We start from the raw sequence: 19,979 nt of genomic DNA on the forward strand, positions 1-19,979 counted from the left end.
ATAAACCAGTCAGTTCTTAGTCCAGGGCCTGTCCTGTGCATTTCTACAATTTGTGTAGCCATTATTTTTGCACTATTTTTGCATTACTTTTACCATGAAGATCACAGTTTTACAATCTATTGCAACTCTGTTTTATCCGATATTTCTTACAAGCATACATGCAGATATTGGCAGAAAAAGAAAGGAATTGTGATTAGGTCTATGCAAGTGGGGTGCCTCTAAGGGCCAGTAGTGGGTCTCCTTGAAAATTTTGATGACCCGTGGACACTTTGCTGTGTCAATACGATGCACGGGAACAATAAATTACATACGCGCTCTTTGTGCCACCATGAACATACAGCCGTGAGATCAAGGTTAATGCGTTGCATCAGCATACTGGTTTACCAACTGTGGTCCAACCACGCCAAGCCACTGGCCAAAACATGCACACAGCAAACGGACTTTTCAGACACGGTGGACAGCACATGGTTCTGTACTCTGCAACTATCATCATTATCATCAGCCTGGTTATGCCCACTGCAAGGCAAAGGCCGCTCCCACACTTCTCCAACTACCCCGATCATGTACTAATTGTCACCATGTTGCCCCTGCAAACTTCTTAATCTCATCCGCCCACCTAACTGCAACTATGGTCGTCAGTTTATAGATTGTACGTCTGATATCACACTCATCACCGAAAAGGTCGAGTACGAACATATAAGTTACCATGCCGCCGGCAGACTTTCCAGACATGGAAGAGACTGCAAATGAATCTGTACTTCGCTATTATGGCTGTCAGTCTATAGCCTATGTGTCTGATCTCACCCTTAATCACCGATAAGGTCTACGAGTGTGAACATATAGGCAGTGAGATTCCCACGACTTGCCATCAGCCACTACACCAGCTGCACTACTTAGGCCATCAGGCGTAACCAGTCCCACTTTGTCAGGAGTCGGCAACCAAGCTTGCGGTTTCATGCCAATCAACATGGTGGCAACTTTGTTTGTGGCTGCCACATTTGGCATCGCAAGCACGGTTCATGCCCTAAACACCATGCGGCATCTGAAATTTCAGTTATTGCCATTATATATTCATGATAGGGGTAGGTGGCAGCACTACATGAACTGTGCAGATCCGAAAAATCAGGCTTTTTGAATATCAGTTAGTGACTATCAGACATTTCTTGCAATCAAAATACAGTCGAACCTCGATATATCGAACAGCGCGGTGATCGCAAAATAGTTCGATATAGCCAGAATTCGATATTTAAAATCACGTAGGAAACGCGTCAAAAACTAGCGCAAATCAATCAATGAACCAATCGTGGCGCAATAGATACTCACATGAAGCTTCAAACGAAGTATTTATTTAGTTCGCTGAAAGTACTGAAGCAGCGTAGCCTGCTTAATATTGGCAACCGCGTGCTTGACCACGGCGTCCTCCACATAGTCCAAACGGTCCACAAGAGACAGTCCAGTGCCTTCTATTGCACCGCAGTAGCGGCGTACAACGGCCAAAGCAGCTACAGCCTCAGTTGCAGTCGGGAGCGGTGCAACATCAGCGCTTGCTGGATCAGCCTCGGCAGCGTCTTCGTTTGGCCGCTCAGCAGTCACTTCTGCTGCAATCTCCACGTCTGTTAACTCCGCCACTGTTCCGGTGCTGTCGTCACCGCCAACGAAGTCCTCAATGCACATGATGTGTGGCTCTGCACCGACAAAGCGCTCCAACTGGCTCCACCACTGATCTCCACTAGGGGGCTCCACGGCCGCCTCGATCACGCGCGCAAGGCGGGGGCAAGCATCGCCGGGCGCGCGTGATCGAGGCGGCCGTGCTGGCTCCAAGCCGCCGCGTGTGTACGCCGCTACGTTCAAATGGCGCCCTCGGCGCAACCGATGTGGGCAGCTGTCGTACGCAGCAGTCTGGAACGCCCATCACGCCACCGCTAACTTCGAGAGTGTTGCAGGAAAGCTCGCCTCCTGTCAACAGAGCGCACTTGGTGTGGGGGGGCGGAGTTTGATATATCCATTTTACATCCGGCCCCGTTCGAAATAAAGAATTCAAAATGCATGCGATTTTCCATGTGATATAGAAATTGTTCGATATACGCAATAATTCGATATATCCGTGTTCGATATATCGAGGTTTGACTGTATACATATTGAGGCACTTGCAAATAAAACTTAGCTTTGCTATAACCGATACAGTGATGGATCTCGCATTATCGATTTCGTTTCAGCAGAAAAATACTTCATTCAAATAAAGCATGATCAACTAAATTTTATTATTTTGTTATATCCTAAAATTTGTTGCATCAGAGTTCATGAAATGGAGATGAGACCTCAATATCAATGTTGCTAGTACCTGGGCCAATACAGAAAATAGATATACAGTCGAATCTCGATAATTCGAACTCAAAGAGGACCGAAAATTTGTTCGAATTAAAAAATGTTCGGATTAAGGGAAGCTAACTGAATAGTGGTCTTACCTGCAGTGTAACATGTGCACTGAGCTAACACATAACCGGGAAGTTCCAGATTTATTCCCATGTATTTACAAATTATAGTTATTAGGCGCATCGGTGCTCGTACTGTGATAGAAAACGGCAGGTGCATGTGTGCATAATTAAAGGAAACATAACATGTCCCGTGAATATTGCCCCTTCCAACGTTTGGTATGCTTCATCGAGCAGCACTTCTGTGTTGGGGCGAAGCTGACTTTCAGGAACCGGCATTGTGCAACGTGTTATGCTTTCCGCGCTCCCAAGACTTTGGCGAGGATTAAAAAGGCGGAGTCGACGCCATTGCTAACAGCGGCGAATTGTTTCAATGCAAAATCACGGCAATGAACAACAAGAAGGTTGATAGTGAACACCGAAGTAGCTAGGCCTGGCGTTACCGTGGTACCACGTGGCTACGGCTGCAGTGCATCTGCATGCGAGAGCGCCGGCTCGAGGCGGCAGAATAATCAGAATGGCGGTGGTGGTGGCTTCAATTAATGCCGTTTCATACCTGCGGTCATGGCAAGTCCGGAAAATCGGACGTTCAGACGTAATTTCAGACGTTCTTATATACTTTGACTCTATGCATGCCAGTGCCGCGAAGGCGTCCGAATTATCAGGCATGTCCGAACAATCGGGGGTCCGGAAAACCAGTCGTCATCTGTACAGGACACCCGTCACTAACAAAAGTAATCCGTGATGCGCGCCTGCGCACAAATTTCTGCCAGTTTCTTTGTTTTTCTTTTGCACACGGCGTTGAGCGGTCTCTCCTAAGCTCTTCCTCTACGCCAGGGTCAGAGGAATGTTGGTCAGAGGCGCTGCCGCTTGATTTGGCAGGCTGCTGAAGGCATTCTCAGAGCATAGTATGTTTGAATTAACCATCGCAAATGCTTGCGTGTTCGAATTACCGGGCGTTTTTGACCGTTGGGATACACGTAACTTTGACGGGAACACAGCATCAGTTCGAATAAACCGAAAGTTCGAATAAACCGAAAGTTCAATTTAAGCGTGTCGAATTAACGAGATTCGACTATATAGGTCAACCAGTTACATACTTGCTCGAGTAAAAAAAAAATTTTACGTGAACGAGTTATAATTTACTAGCCAAAAGTTATTACATTTCACTAGACAAGAAGAAACATTTACATGCAAGGTCAAAGGTTCTCTTTACTTTTTTTTTTCCACAGGCACAGTGTCCCAAGTTATAGCTCTAAAGGACTCTAATCTTTCACCACAGACATTGCAACAATAAGGAAGATTTAAGAGCCTCCGATACGGTTCGGAGAAATTTTGCAGACGCGTAGGGTGCAGCTAAAGTTAAACATTCGCACCACAATTTATGTGAAGCGTCTCATATTAAGAGAGCTACAGAAAATTACAAGTTACCCTTCTCCACAGCCACGCATGTTCTCCTGAACTCGTTCACCAAGTGATCGGGGCTAAGCTCCGCCTTCACTGGTTCTGCGTCATGACGGCTCGTTGTGTCGTCTACTTCCGGTTCTCTAGGAGCCAAGCGTGAAGCCTCTTCAACCTCTCCACCAGCTGCTTGGCAGTCGAACCCAAGTGAGAGCTATCGAAGCTATGCATTGCGAGCATTCTGTCGCAGTGCCGCACAAGTCCGGTATTCTCGTAACCACAGGTGAGCTGGCCATTTCAACGGATGGGTGGAGGCATAAACTCAAGCTGATGAAGGAACTTTAGCATATACGTACGTTGCTGCTCATCCCGTGAAACGGCATGGTCAAAGAGCCAGGCCCTGTCCCCTTGTGCTTGCGTATACCTGAATACCAGACTCGTGAAATGCTATTGTGGTTGTGATCCTACGGTGCAAAGTGATAGCCGCAAACGCGCAAATCCTGGATCAGATAGCAACCATCTGATGCACTGCAGCCACTCCGCTCATCTGCTGCCTTGCAGAGGGACGCAATGTTGCAGCTTGACGTATTCCAAGTCGCTACGCTTGCAGCCCACAACACAACAAAGGTGAATCATGGTGCTCGCAAAAAGACCAAGACCGACACTGATCGCGGAGCTTTCACCAAATGGAGCACATTGTAACACAAGAAGACGATGCCTTCTGTGTGCAGGAAGTTCTTAAGCGTAGTGAGAAATTGTTGTCGTGCATTCTCTTTCTGTTGGTTTCATTTTATAGAAACAAATTAACTATGATTCCAAATATTACAAACAAGTTAGAAAAATTATTGATGATGCACCCTGGGCAGCCAATCGGATAGCTTGCCTTACTCGCGTCATTAGGGCAATTTGCATCAAATGGTTAGGAGCGGCTGAATATTCAGCCGAGCAGTAAGCTGTGATCAGCAGCGATGTACATTTTAAAAACTTATAATTACACACTTTACTCGGAGCACTTAGATATGTTCATTCATGATAAGAAGGATTTACTTTAATGACTCAGTAGGTTTGTACAAATTCGTCAACATCGTTTCGGGTCCCTTTAAAGTTACTTCTTGCCCGGTGTTTGCCCATGGGAAGTTAAATATGGTGTTGAGAAAAGAGAAGCTTGTGTTGAGTATTTTGTGAACTAAACAAACAATCTTATAATCTCTTAAAGCCGTAAATGAAAGTACATGATGATCATTAAGCTGAATGCTACAAGAGCGATGAACAAAGGAATATGTTGTTATTCTGAGGGCACACTTTTGCAACTGCAGTAAGCTTTATATGTAAAGCCACATATTTCACAACAATAACCCAGGTATAGCAATGAAACGAAGCATGAGGAAAATATTGCCGGGTACGAGCCAGGATATAACAGCTGGAAGCTAGTTTCTTACAGACAGCATTAATTTGTTCTCTCCAATGGAAGCGACAGTCTGGAAACATCGCGTCAAGTGATAACTTGCGTACGGAAACATCGCGTCAAGTGTCTAATGGCGCCGACAGTGCCCGCGCAGACTGCGCTGGGGAATGCCAGCAAGCGGGTGCCAGGAGGCCTAAGATTTGTCGTCTTCCGATGTGCTCCCTACTGACGCGGAAAATGTTCTGCCGAGACCTGCGCAGTGGTTGCATTGCGATTCCGGACACCGTCTCATTCGACAGTTTCACAGGTGCTGACACTGCTGTACTGACATGCGCAGAACTCGACGACGGCGAGATCATTCGTCAGGTTTCTGCTGCACTGCCGGACGATGACACACCACGCGCTACGCTGCCGTCGCATGCGGAGCGTGCACAAGCAGTGACTGTGCTTTCAGCCGCCTATAGTGACCGTACGACCCTCTCCAAGATTCAGGCATATCTGATTGCACGTAAACGGAACAGCGTGCAACGGCGCCTTCACGATTTCTTCAAGCCTACTGCCAAGCCCGAATAAGTGCATGGAAATAAAGGATTTCATTTTTTCCCCCTTAATCTGCTTTTTCCGACACCTGTTTTTTCGGACATTTCCGCAGTCCCCGTGAGGTCCGAATAAACGGTCGGCGACTGTACCTAGCATTCAGCCCTACTGGTGTCGTCCAGCACTGCCATAATACACGACGAGTACACCAAAACGTTTGGGTTCATTCAATCAAGGTTAAATGAGCACTTCTCTGCAGGCGTCATCGCAGCTCACATACTACATGCCAGGTTGACAGAAGAATGGCAATATGGCAGCCACCCAGGGCGGGTTGGATCGGATTGAACCTGGTTTGCTGGCTTGGCTATATCTTTCTTTTCTTTTTTAGTAGGCAGTTCAAAGCTATACTATGGTTAGGTCCCGTAGGCACGAAAAAAGGAAAGCAGGTTTTTATTTTTTATTTTTCCAGACTGGAGGAAGGCGCTTGTGTCCGTGAGTGTCATAACAGTGTTAGTCTGGTCTCTCATATATTATTTTATATGAATGCGCAAATATTGGCCTAACCAGAATGCTTTCGAGCCAGGCTAAGACATGCAAATGCTTTACCAGCATGAGTTGCATAGCGTTATTTTTGCATTTGCTGTATGATGCTTAGAAATAATAGTTGTGCCTAGCTGTTTTCATAAGCTTTTAGTCCGCTGTTCACTGTGGCTGAAGCCAAGGGGGCGACTTTACCAGCTTCGATCTAGGGTTAGGATTGTTTCCGTCTACCTTTGCACAGACTTCCCTCTGTCAGTTTCAATGACCTGGCTAGGTTTTTCATCAATTCCATGACAATTCCTAGAGTTTTTCAGACGGGTTGAAATTCCCTGACAATTCCAGGTTTTCCCAGTAGGTAGAACACCCTGCTGCACATGAACCCTAGTATATACACTCAAGAGAAAGCATTAGCTCAAAGCCAACTGTTAGATTGCCTAGACTGGACAAATGTGAAGTATGATGATGCCGTTGTTACATTGCTAATGAGGTGAATTCTGTAAAAGTCCTATTCATAAATTAGTGGCAATATCGCCCACTTTATATGGCCTAATACTTGCAATTTACACAAATGTGAGTTTATTTATTGACATGCTAGAGTTGTAATCATGATGGTTTATTTCTTTTTTAGTCTTACGGCACCATTTGAGGCTGAAAAAGATTATGATAATAATAATAATAAGTATTTTGTAAAGAAGATTGACAGCATGAATCAAGAATCTGCCCAAAGCGCTTGCTTCCTTTAATAGATGCAACAAACCTCATCATAATAGGTTCAGTGGATGCCAAGCAGAACAGCTTCTCCCTTCCCATGCAGTAAATTTAGCTGTGAACCCTTGAGGTAAAGCTTCCCCTCAAGAGTTGGTGTGTAGGTGACTTGGGTTACCTTTGTGGACCCCCAGCTTGGCCCATGCTGTGTCCGTAGCCACCGTGCTGCCCACCCATGTGCACCATGCCACCCATGTCCTGCGGGGGGCCACCCCAGGGACCACCTGCGCCCGGGTGGTGGCCGCCCACCGGAAAGCCGCCACCGTCAAAGCCACCGTAACCACCTCGGTCATCCCTACAAAAACGGGCAGGCAGAAGCAAGTCTCAGGACTGCACCAAACTATGTGCAAGTCCCTGTGACATGCATGCTTCGTGTCAACCCAATGCCAAGGTAGTGCAAGCACACTGAATGTTACGGGCAATAATGTTTATGTCTCAAGTCGGTTGCTCATCACATATAAAGTCACCAGGAGAACCTAGGCAGCTACAATGAAAAGAACAAAATGTATAGTGCAGGAATGAAGCTGCATTCTGGGACAATCATTCTCGAGGATCCCCCATTCGGAATGTCCTGTTTTACCAAAAAACAAGCTGGAGTGTAGTTTGGATGGATTTTGGACATGGAAATACTTTCCACCAGTGCTGTTTTCATATCCCACAGTTTCACCACAGTGACAAGGTTTTCATGGATTGTTTTACCAATTGATTTTAACGTCCTAAAGCCACATGGGGGCTATGAGAGATACCGTAGTGAAGGACTTCACATTTATTTTGACCACTTATGGTTCTTGATACTGTGTACCCAATGCTAGGGACACAAGTGTTTTTGCATTCCACCCCCATCAGAATGCGACTTCTGCAGGGAAGCATTGGGCCTCCGACCTCATGCTAAGTGGCAGAATGCCACAGCCACAGAGATATAAATTTTGAGGTTTTACATGTCAAAACGCCGATATAATTATGAGGCACATCATACTGGAGGGACTCTGGATTAATTTTGACTCCCTGAAGTTCTATAGCATGCATCTAAATCGAAGTACACAAGCATTTTCTCATTCTACCCTGATCAAGAAGCAGCCACCACGGCTAGGATCGAACTCGCGACCTCAAACTCAGCAGCACAATGCCATAGCCACCGAGCTGCTACGGCAGGGACGACAAGAGTGAAAGTGTAGAACGCTCTTTAGAGAGCTTTTGAAGTGATCAAATGGCCACTGTTCTGCAAATTGTGAACACTCCCATAGTAGTCTCAACCACCAAAGTGATGCTACAGTAAAGTTATGCCATAATGTCAGTATTGAAGTTGAAATCTGTGGGGACTGTCGTGCAGGCATTCACATATTCTGCTGTTTATGCCCCTCTCCTTTTTTACCTGTAGCTAGATGGAGCAACAGCCAAGCTGTCACTCATCTGTCGTTTAACTACGAAAGGCCTAGTTTGTAGTTTATACTGGCCTGTTGTTGGAAGGCACACCCAGCCATGCATGGCACAACTGGCGAAAAGCAAGCGCAGAGGAGGCATCTCCAGGACAGCACAAGGTACATACATACTTCTTCTCTATACCACCAGCCGCCATAGGTATTACTCAAACTTGAGCTTGTCTTGATGCCTTGCACCTAGGCTAGCGTCTACGTTGTGTTGCTCCTTTCAGAATGTTAAGCTGAAGAACAGTACCTACGGATTGTGCATGGCCGTACCAGCACAAGCCACATGCAATTGAGGTTTATGCTGATGGAGACTGCCCCACACTCTTACAACCAGGCACTTTCATCATCGTGAGAATTTGTGGCATGGTCGTGTGGAGCCTTTGTCCCTCCCCGGCGCAGTGTGGGAAGCGTTTCTCCAATGCTGATGTGCTAGTGATGCCCATTCAACGTTCTACCTTTGTAAAGAAGCCTCTGCTTCCTGTGCCACCTAGGACCCGGCATTTGCAGTGTTTGGTGCTGTCGGAGGCAACTAAACTTGCCTTTGTCAACACGGGTAATACTGTGTTTCTTGTGGCGCGAGCTCAGTACCCTTTGGACGTTGAGCGTAAACGGGCTCAGCGGTATGCTCGAATATGCAAAAAAACCACTGACGTGTCTCTCCGGTTCGCTTAGCCTGAACTGGTGGTGGTCGGTACTCCTGCAGGTAAACAAGTCACCACTTTGTATTTTCAATAAAACTGGAGCCATGCTCGATAATTGAGAGAAATGTGACAGCGCAGATGTGGTGACTTAGTGGATTCACTCCATTGCAGTGAGGCTTTACGTTGGATACCGAGTCACACAAAATGAAAAGCAGGGAAAGGAGTGCTCCAGAATGCGACCCCTGAGCCATTCAGAGAATGCGCTTATAACCAGTATGTGAAGCCTATGCTGGAAAGCTTGCACTCCTGCTGGTGCGAGAGAACTGTTTTATATCTCATTTATCTTCGCAGCACATGAGACCATGGCTGCGAAAATAATTTACAAACATTTACAAGCCATACTCGCATTTGAAAAGTGCTTGTGCTGCATAACCATCGAAGCTGGCCCACAATGTGTAGGTCTGCACTCCTCAATTCAGCATCACTACTTCCTGCTTGAAGCATGCTTAACTAAAATTCAAGCTATAGGTTAATGATCCATGCCAGCACCATTCACACCAACACCAATTACATGCCTCTCTGCATGCACAATGCCAGCATTAGGCAACCAACAGCAGCTGAGCAAAAAAAGGAAGGCAAACATACTTTTCCCGACATTTAACAAAAATGAAACAAAGTACTGCAAACATGATAAAGTACACGAAATTATTTTTTATGCAATAGACTAAGGCAAGGCATTAGGAAAGTATGTAGACAGCAGTTTTCCAGTCCAAAACACCCATGCAGCTGCATAATGTGCTCATCAGTAATGCAGGCAAAATGTGTGCTCATTAGCTGACAGGCTCACCAGTCTCGACGCATCCGCTTCACAGGAGGGCTCATATCGTGCCTTGCTGGACTATACCGGTCACTTCGACTTCTCCGTACATCATAGTCTCGATAATCACGGCGGCTGCAAGACATGACCCCGCTGTTGATTTTCACTTTCAATATCACACACCTGTGTGCTATACAAAAACTGTTCCCACACATAAACAAAAGCACTTACAGAACACAAGGCACGAAAATGCAGTAGACAATTATAGTAATAAAATAACTTTATTCAAGTTATCGCTTCATTCAAAGTATTTAAAGGTGCTGACTGAAGTGCAAGCATTTAATACCCCTGACACAGGGGCAAAACTGAAGTCCTTTGCAGTAAACCCCTTTCGTTACTCTGAAGGACCCTTTCCAGAAAGGAGTTGCACCGATGACACACGGCACCGCACTAACTTCCTTAGATGGTTCCTCAGATGAACGTGGCAAGAAAAAAAAGAGCTGATTGTTAAAGCAGCAAGAGAGCAAACATTTTTAAAAAGCTGCGTATTTAGATTGCATTTAGCTACTGTAGAACCCAAAAACTTTTTTTTTTCGTTGTTGATGGCTTATAATGCGCATACTAGTGTATTTTATTTGCATTTTTACGCTCTTAGCAGCAATTTAAATTGGTCTAGCAACTATGTATAGTCTGTGTTTTGCTATGCTACAGTGTACTAAAATAGCTTTACATACTGTATTTATTCTGGTGCTGGCCATGTTTCTGTCATCCTTTTTCACGTCTTCTTGTCCCTTTCTTCGTGCGTGCAGGCATAATGAGTTTTATTGAATGTGTTATTCACACAATTGTGATCGCGTGACAGAACAGCACATTTGCATCATGGTTCAGCGAAACGCTAGCGAAGAAGTAAGTGATGAGGTTGCTCTGACGCTTGTCGCTCTCTGATCTCTTGAAGATGAGATAAACGCAGCCAAGGCGAAAGTGGAAAACAACAAACGACGACTCATCATGAACAGCTCCATGTTGACTGCTTCAGCACTGTGCCCTCGAGCCACCAATCGCAGAAGGTGGGCCTACGTGCGCATCGAACGATGGTTTCACGATGCTAACACACCAAAGACGACGCAGCAAATGACACTGCCGGAATTCAACATGGCGGCACTAGTGACGTGATGCAAGCAATTGAGAGTATAGCTAGAGTAAATCTTCACTGTACGACAAATCGCATTACTGCAAAAAATTAAAACATTTTCGCAAGGTAAAAAAAATTCTTATGGGACACCGTAGTTGTGCTGCAGGTTTTCTTCTATTGACGAGTTGTGCACACTGTGTGCGAGAGTAACTCCTTTTTCGCTCGAAAAGTACATGCGCGATCTCCTTTCCCGCAAAGGAACTTTGCCTTCAGAGAGAAACTCCTTTATCGTGTGTCACTGCACTTGAACGCCTTTCCGGTCGATGTCTCCTTACCTAAAGGACTTTAGAGTGCCCGTGTATCAGGGGTATTAGATTGTTTCCATTCAGTCGCATTTATGTTATCATTCACTAAGAACCAGCCAGTGCCAATGACAATGTAGGCAAAGTCCTGCCCAGACTACTGATAAAACGGGAAAAAGAAAAGAATTGGGGTGGAATTTGTGTGAAAGCTCAACTCTCGCATTCTTTAATGTTTGTCTTTTCCACATGACTCTTGAATCTTGTCGATGCTTGACTTCTCTACATGACATACATGATGGTGTGGAGTATGGGTCCTAGTTTCCCGCTATAAAGGGAGGTGCCGTGAGTATTCTATGCGAGTGCTACCTGACCACGAAGATAACTCAGGTCTGGAAGGAACTTGCTTCTTCCTTTCTTAAAAAAAATTCATTCTGCAGTTTTACATGCCAAAACCACGATATACACGATAACAGCAGAATATATGAGGCATTCCGTAGTGGGGGCTCTGAATTAATTTCGAACCCCTGGGGTTCATGTGCCTCCCAATACACTGGCGTTATTGCATTCCACCCCTATCGAAATACAGCCGCAGCAGCCAAGTTTGATCCCGTGACCTTCTGCTAAGCAGCACGATGCCAAAGCTGCTAAGCAACCACTGCGGGTCCTTCTTTATGGCTAGGGAAAATCGGTGCATGTGGACTGGGCAAGTGTTTGTCGGTGCTCTTTGTGGGATTAATCCACAACAGGCTTCCAGTGCAGCGTCAAAGCACGGCATCAGCATTGGCGAATACAACAGCTCAGATGAGCTTACGTTTGCGGGACTGCACCAGCAAGTGACATGAGTGACAGTGTCCGCACTGGGTGAGCATTACCCACACGATACCCTTGTATGGTGAGTTGAACATAATCGATTCCTCAGTGTGTTCTATTCCTTAATGTATTTCAGCTTGCTGGCGTTGTCATATAGAAAGGAGCAATAAATGCCCTTTTGTGCTTGCACAACTGTGTGCTGCACCTTTTGTTCCATAGAGCACTTGAAGCTTCACAAATTATTACAATTATTCCGTGCGAGGTTATTGCTGTACTCTACTTTATTACAAAAAGCAAAGATAGAAATCCACATGTAGAGGCTCGTGGGATGCATAAATTATAGAATACAGACTGCACTGCAGGCAACTGGAAGAAAAGGTGCCTCTCATCGGTGTGCAATAATATGCAGTCCTCTTGTCACCATTGTGCAAAGTTTTGTTTCAATGTGCATTTTATAAGACCAGCTGCTTTAGGGCCTTTCTGCACTTAAGGAAATACAACTCATAATAAAGCCCATTTTCTGACCCAACCACTCTGTTATAACAAGTTTGCTGTGTGCACACTTATTCAGTCCCAAACCAGCAGCTTCCAGGATAGACTCCAGTGCTCACCCACAATGTGGCACTTGTAAACAGTGCCTTTCGTAAAAATGCAGCAAATTGTATCATCACAAACCATTAATGCAGGAATATGTGCTTGCCCAACCAGTAGCTGTCCCATAATGATATTGCACTATACAAAAAGTTTGACTTCATATGTAGCAACATTAATTGTTTAGTTAGAGGAAAGAAAATTATATGAAGCAAGACAGTCTTGCAGAGAAAGAAAAATTGCACTGTAACCATTTACTGACTGCTGGGAGAGGTAGATGCAAGTGGATTGGCACCACATAACAGCCAGGCAGCTAATATAACAAAAGCATTACCATTAGCTGCTATTTTCATTTCTCTAAATGGACACTGTGCATGTGGACAAACAAGAGCCGACTAAAGTGGGAAACTTGGCTTGCTGGTATTTAGCCACTATAACAACTTGTGTTCATTCATCTTGTAATGCGCTGTGTGAAACTGAGTACGACTACTAACAACGAAGGACACACCAAACCTCATTATGTGCAGTTTCTCCTTCAGTGTTCGCCGTATTCAGTTTCACTCGGTGTATTACAAGATGAATACCATTTAAAGCTATCTTCCAATCAATTACGGCAGAGGCGTGGCTATCGAAAGCATTGGAGAAATATAGCAACCGTTTGTAAATGACAAGAGTGGATAGACTTGCTTATGTCAACGAAGAGGGGCATCTACGCTGCCGCGGAATTTTCTTTTAGAGAACGTTCCAACAAAGGAAAATAACATTGGACAGTTCTGCATCTTTGACAGCGCTATTCATGTTGGCCCTTTTTTGCCTTTCTTTTTTCCCCGGTAGCACTTGATGGGCTCACACACACACGCTCGATGGGCTACTTCGGCTCATTCCGCGCGCCTTGCGTAACGGTGTACGGCCGAGTTGAAAATCCCTGGTGCGGTGGACAAGCCCAGGGATTTTTTGAATGCCACACATAAATTTCATAAACGCGTTTAAAAATACTGAAAAACGCAGGCGACAACGCCTGAGCTTACCGTTCTGGCCAATCGTCCCGTCCACGGCTGCGATCATCCCGTCGTTCCTGGTAGTCGCTCCGTTCCCTTCGGAACTTGTCCCTCCCACGCCGCCTGTCGTACTCGTCGTCGCTGTCTCCCATGCTCTGGGATAGGAGATGAAAAGTTATACTGCCATTCTGACACAGCTGCCTCGAGGCGAGGCTGGCATCGCAACACGGAACGTAACAGCCCGTTCGCAAAACACACATCTACTGCGCCTACAAGTCTCGAATTTAAAACGAATGAGCAGAAGGCAAGCTCCACCTTGCAAATGCAATACCTAAATTTAATATGTACGCTATTGTGTAATCACAATCGTAAGAAGTGGAGCGGTGTTCATTGCTGAGTGACTCGTCCGTAAGTCTTTTGCCGGAGCCATTTTCTTTTCGTTCTCACTTGGTCGAGGACACAATGTGTCGCACAGGCATAGCACATGGGCCGCTAAGCGACGACCTGATCTATGCATTGCAGGTTAGAGGCATATTTCCAGTACTTTCTAAAAACTAAAGCAACGCATACGCGGCCCCACTTAAGAGTAAAATATAAAAGAAGGCACCAACTTCACCACAAATACCCGGCGAGGAGGCACGCAACAATTTTCAAATGGCTACTGGAAGGGCTTAATGACGATGTAGATGTAGCCAAGCGTAGTCAGCCTGTCCATTCAAAGAAAAAAAAGATACGATTATAAAATTTATCAAATGACTAACGATACTTTACAAAAACAATCTGACAATTTAATTTTGAAGTCAATTTGCAAGCATGTTGATTTTCGTGCATTACTAGCAACATTTATTGATGTTCATGATGTCAAAGCCTTCAAGATTACGGTTTACGCTGCAGTTACAATCACGGAGGCTAAAATGACGTACGCTGACGTAGAAGTTGAGAGGTTTGTAGCGCACTCGCAAAGCGGCGCTAGCATCGCCACGCTTGCTTGTCACGAGCGCTGCTAAAAAAGCAAAATATAAATGCAACGCACCTCTCTGCGGCTTGCAGCGCGCGCTCACTCCCGCTACCTCTTCCCTCTGTCGCTGCATCTCTCTCCCCACACCTCGATAAAGAGTTGCGCTCCTGCGTGGCGCTCGGCAGCTGCGAGTGAACCGTTGGAGGATCAGCATCGACAGAGCGCGTCCTTATTTTGTAGGGCTTCCCCCCGTACTCTGGAAAACGCTAACCCTCAGTGCAGACAATATAAGCTTCCTCAGTCAGCTGTGTTTCCATAACAAAGCAAAGGACAACACGACGCGATCGCTGAGAGGCGCATCGCCTGACACAGCAGTGCACTGGATACTAGTAATCAGCAGCGTGCTACAGCATCCTCGCGACGAGTCGACATGCCCCAGCAACAGCAGCACAGCCCAGAGGTGGTGGTGCGGTACGGATTGGGCTCGTTCGTGCCCGCTAGCGACCTGCGCCCCGCACCGGGCGATCTGATCGAGATCGACCGTACGCTGTACGCTCACTGGGCGCTCTACGTCGGCAACGGTGACGTCGTGCACGTGGTGGGCCGCAACGAAGAGGACATCCCCACGGACTTTGCGTACGTGCACCTGAGCAAGCTGACCGATGTCGCCGGCTATAGCGGGGTGCGCGTCAACAACAAGGAAGTGCGCGCCAAGGAGCGCTGCCTGGTGCCTTCGTCGGCGGCCGAAACGCTGGAGCGGGCCTACGCCATGCTCGACCGGGAAGTGGAGTTCAACTTCCTCACCCGGAACGGGGAGTACTACGCAACGCAGTGGAAGTTCGGCATCGGATGGAGCGACCAGGTGAGGCCACCTCTGCTGTTGCCGTGCGCGCGTCGTCGTCGAGGCTGACCGCGTTTTCGCCCTCCGCCGTCCCGCTTCCTGCGTCCCCTCGGTCACCGGGCTAAACTCGTTTTGCTTCTCCGCAACGGCCCCGCCGCTGCGGCAAAGCGATTTCGACACGGCTAGCTTTGGCGAGGCCGTATGCAAAATCTACATGGACCTCTAATAACTGACGCGTGCGTGCATGCTAGAGCGCATTGCCTGCCACTTTCAACGAATGATTCCGTGCAAGCGAAGTGTTGGCCCGGACTGTGCTGCAGTGCGACCGTGCGCTGATTGGCAAAACTCCTGTAAAGCTAGCTTTTGGTCACAGCGCATCTGCTAAGGATTGTCTACTGTACTGGATGAACGAGAAGAAAGGGGGTTAGCCGAGGGGTCCGATTATTATTAATCATATCATAAGAAGCCAACAAGCAAAGACATCAAGACACCAAAGACTCCGCGGTGTCTCTGTTTGTTGGCTTGTTATGATACTGAACTGGATGGAAGAGATACTGTAATGACCGCATTTTGGACATCACCAACCTAATGATCAAAAACTCTGCAGCATATGAAGTGAGGCTGTAGGATTTCGTTCACGTTTAGTGTGCCGTGCAAAGAAAGCCCAGTGCAAAATAATACGGAGCAATCATCCGAAAGCTTGCCGTAATTACAGAATGGTCACGTAAACCCCGCCGTTGTGGCGACATTTAGGTCACAGCAGGGCAGGAACGAATGAGTGAGGAATTATTCCCCGCGTGTGTGCAGCGCAGTCCTCTACCTTTGAAGCCCCTCGGCTGAATAAGGCCGCGAGGAGAGACCGTTCGCTAACCTCGCCGCCCTCTTCTCCTCCTCCTCCCTGACGCGCAGGCCACCGTGACGCTGAGCGTGATGAAGCCTTTGGCGAAGAACCTCCAAGTGGGGCACACGACCTTCCTGGCGGGACTGCAGGCCGTCTTCGGAACGCCGACCACGGCGGCCATTGCCAGGATAGCGCCAAGCTCGCCGAGGACGCCGCAGAAGAACGCCCCGACGAGCGTCGCCTAAGCTGGCTGTGACATCGAAGCAGCGTACGCGAGGACTTGGCTGCTTCGCTTCCTCTTCAAACTGCGCGCCGCGTACGGACGGTCATTTCTCGCCTGCGCGGTGTGAACGACGCGTAGAGACTGTGTGTACAAAGTCAAGCCGGGTTGTTTGTATACCTCGAAGAACCGTTGTTGGACGAGGGGTATTCGCGCAGAGAGAGATGCCGCGTCCCGGTCCGATCTCAGCGGGGTGTTTGTTTCCGCCACCGATGGTCTGTGGACGCGGATGCCTTCCCCTGAAGGCGTAAGCAAAGAATGTGTATGTATTGTCGAGAATGGCAAACGACCACCGTTCTTGTATGTGTTGCCCTGTTGGCGACGGTTGTTGGCAGTCAGATTTGTGATGCAGGGTACGCGAAGTTGAACGAACAAGCGTGACTTTTTTTGCTTATACAGGCCTTTTTTTTTACAATATTTTTTCTACCGTTCCTTTTTGGAAAAGTAAGCTTTGTGCTTTTTTTTTTGTAGGTTACGTTTACTGCCTCGGCCAAGTTAAGCTGGCGTTCTCGCTTGAAGTGTAGTCCGGACCTTCAGACTTTGCACAAAGTTTCATATACATAGGCTTTAAGAAGTTTCGGCAGCTGTTTCAATTCCGCTCGTAAGTTATACCGCTTGCCACTGCCAGAGGCAGAAACTAGATGCGCGAGGTTAGGACGAGACCAAGAAAGACTTGAAGAGAGTTGTTGTCTTCCTAGTCATTACTTCCTTTGTGCAAAGCATGAAGTTCCCACCCTTTTACGGTACCAAAATATATGGTTACCGTACGTTGTTTTACAAGACGGTGACAATTTCTTTGTCTTTCTTTCAATGCTCGGAATTTTTTTTCTTACACAATTATTATATACCTGTATGTCTGTCTCAATGTGTGTTGAGCACGGATAGAAAACCGGCAAAAAAAATTCGACTCCGTGAGTGCTCTTGCTCAAGGAAGAAAGTGCATTGTTGCCAACTGCCTTGATTTAGTTTCTGCCATAGGCATTTCCATTTCTCATATTCATGTGCTTCATGCGGCGGCATTCGTGACGCCGTTTTATCACTGTAAATATGTCATGCCTGTTAGTGCTTGTAAATAGTGTCACAATCACGTACTGTTTCTTGCAGTGTTTTGTAAGTAGTTCGTACAGGTGGCCTTGTCACATTACCCTCTTAACTCAAAGCTAACTTAAAGATTTAAATGAGCACGCGGAGCTTATATATTCTTGCTCGGTGCACGTCTGTTTTTTTAGGAGGATCGGCTGCAATCTTAGGCTTTACGAATCGTGAAAGCAGAGAAGGCTTATCCAGTAAACAAATGTAATGCGCACATTTAATGAGTGAGCTGGTATATGCCATATCAGGCGGCCACTGCCTACTGCGTCGCTTTGCATTCGAAGGCGCCGCGAGAGAAACTGTTGGAGAGAGAAATCGCCGTCGTTTTGCTCTTGCTTCCACAGAAGAGCCAGCATTTAAAGAAGAGCGCGATGATATTTTGTGCTGCCAGAACACAACTTCGCTCGCATATTTTTGTGCCAATGTGCCACGCGATCTCCGAAAGCGAAGTAAGCGAGATAGTTCAAAGTGAAAAGTGTGCAGAGGAAAGGATAGCAATATTTTTCGAGACCTTCCGACAGCTGTGGTCCAGCCACCTGTGATTGTTTTATTTATTTTCTTCCCCCTACCGGTTATAGTAATTTGCCCGCGCGCGACCCTTTCTTGAGAGGAGGAGGTCTATCAGAGGCTGAGGCAGCACGCGTTTGCTCGGCCAGCGTCGAGCAGATTCAGCGCCCTATGGAATACGTCGAAATTTGTCACGAAGTGGGCTTTTGAAAAAAGCCTGTGGTGCCGAGTGATAAAAAGAAATTTTATGCACATGTTGCGTGTGCGAGGTGCGCGGGATAAGTGCGATTGTTGTGATTGTTGTTTTGTTTTTTTAATGTGCCGCGCAGCTGTTTGTTATGGTGCATACGTTATAAAGAGGGAAAACTCGATCAGGGGGCGCGATGCTGTCTTCAAACGCGTGTTCAACACGCGTGTCTTGTGATGCTCTTTCTGAGCAGAGCTTGTTTTGATGTCATACCAGTTGCCAAACAGCGCCTCGGAATAAACCCTCCTATTGTGACTGCTTTTTATGAAGCTATAGCAGCTCTAGCTCAGTAATCAAGAAAATATGTCAGTATTTGATGTTAATCAAGCCTTAACGACTTAGCATTCTAGCTTGGATTTATCTGTCCTAAAAGTGACTTTACAGCAACGTTTTCGAATTTTGGCAGACTAATTGGCTGATGGAAGTTTCTTTTTTTAATCACGGGATCTGTGGCAGGTTTAGCAACTGGTATAGCTGTTACGAGCTTTGCTTTCTGAGGACCACGTTTTGTGCCCGATAACAACTGTGTTGCAGCTCGCTTGCCTGCTGTCGTGGCGAGATGCAAAACTATAGGAGACAAGGCTTCGGCAATTTCACTGAAACGAATTCAGTTTTTCTGTTTTGTTCCTGTGCTCTCATCCGTGACACAGCACGGGCTGCGAGAACAACCTGTCCATTACTTCGGTTGTACATATTCACTGCGCGCGATGTGATCATCACCATCATCGTCATAATGTTCCACGCACCACCGCTTCACCCCTGTGTTTTGTACATAACGCGCGAGCTTTTGAGTTATCATGTTGTTTCGGCGGAAAAAGAAAACGCGAACGAAAGAAACAATAAATGGGCGTTACCAGAAATGTGTTGGTCGTTCTTGTGCGAGATTCTGCGCGCAGAGACTGCGCCTCTCGGCGGAGCAGCTGCAGCAACAGCAGCGCGGGGAGAGAGTCCTTTGACCCGAATTGGGCGTGCCGGGGGCGCATGTTCCCTTTGTTCTGGATTGAAGCCTCGAAAGTTCAGAAATGCGCCATCGAAGTGGGCTTTGTTTATCTTTTTCTTGTATTTTTCTTTGCTTTTTTATCTGATCGAGACGAGTGCCTGTAGGAATGTCTCGAGGTTTATAACCGCGGCTCTTTTTCGAGGCCCACACAAGAGACAATGTGTGATTCATGTGACTTTTGTGCCGCAGCCTTTGGTCAGCGTATCGCAGTTTTGCCCGAACCGGTGAGTCCGTCGGCAGCTATGTCTCGCAGTGGAAGTTTTAAGTCTTCCATATATATTATGTACTATACGCGTTGTCTACAACCTCCTCGTACCTGAAGGCACCTGAGAGGCGTAACTGCGCTTCTAGTAGATTCTTATTACCGACTCGTATATTGCAAATGTAGATTTTCTTCAATACACGGGTTAGATGC

The 19,979-nt window shown here is 46.7% G+C and overlaps 2 protein-coding genes across 6 annotated transcripts in view; one reads left to right on the forward strand and one right to left on the reverse strand.

Moving 5' to 3' along the window:
- Positions 1–14,516, reverse strand: part of Ars2 (arsenic resistance protein 2) — a 102,021-nt gene extending 87,505 nt beyond the window's left edge. Inside the window, exons 1-4 of one of the 5 annotated variants that reach the window (XM_065433740.2) lie at positions 14,410–14,516; positions 13,829–13,953; positions 9,996–10,100; positions 7,199–7,375 (exon numbers count right to left, since the gene is read on the reverse strand). In XM_065433740.2, coding sequence (XP_065289812.1) covers positions 7,199–7,375; positions 9,996–10,100; positions 13,829–13,950 — 404 coding nt within the window. In that variant the 5' untranslated portion in view covers positions 13,951–13,953; positions 14,410–14,516. Of the gene's footprint in view, positions 1–7,198; positions 7,376–9,995; positions 10,101–13,828; positions 13,954–14,129; positions 14,354–14,409 lie in introns of those variants that run through there. The other 4 variants (XM_065433738.1, XM_065433741.1, XM_065433739.2 and 1 more) reach the window with 4 other exon arrangements.
- A 383-nt stretch (positions 14,517–14,899) lies between these two features.
- On the forward strand, positions 14,900–19,424 carry LOC135903423 (phospholipase A and acyltransferase 3-like). The gene is made up of 2 exons (XM_065433758.1): positions 14,900–15,618; positions 16,507–19,424. Exons 1-2 carry the CDS (start codon positions 15,187–15,189, stop codon positions 16,681–16,683), a joined length of 609 nt encoding a protein of 202 aa, XP_065289830.1. The 5' UTR covers positions 14,900–15,186; the 3' UTR covers positions 16,684–19,424.
- The last annotated feature ends 555 nt before the right edge of the window (positions 19,425–19,979 follow it).

This window comes from Dermacentor albipictus, chromosome 5 (genome assembly GCF_038994185.2).
Source record: "Dermacentor albipictus isolate Rhodes 1998 colony chromosome 5, USDA_Dalb.pri_finalv2, whole genome shotgun sequence".
Classification (NCBI taxonomy): domain Eukaryota; kingdom Metazoa; phylum Arthropoda; class Arachnida; order Ixodida; family Ixodidae; genus Dermacentor; species Dermacentor albipictus.

What these genes read in the sequence shown, in the direction of transcription:
- LOC135903423 (XM_065433758.1), top strand. Translation starts at nt 15,187, where the DNA reads ATGCCCCAGCAACAGCAGCACAGCCCAGAGGTGGTGGTGCGGTACGGA. An exon ending in GCATCGGATGGAGCGACCAG is followed by an intron (nt 15,619 to 16,506) that starts GTGAGGCCACCT and finishes CCTGACGCGCAG; the next exon opens with GCCACCGTGACGCTGAGCGT.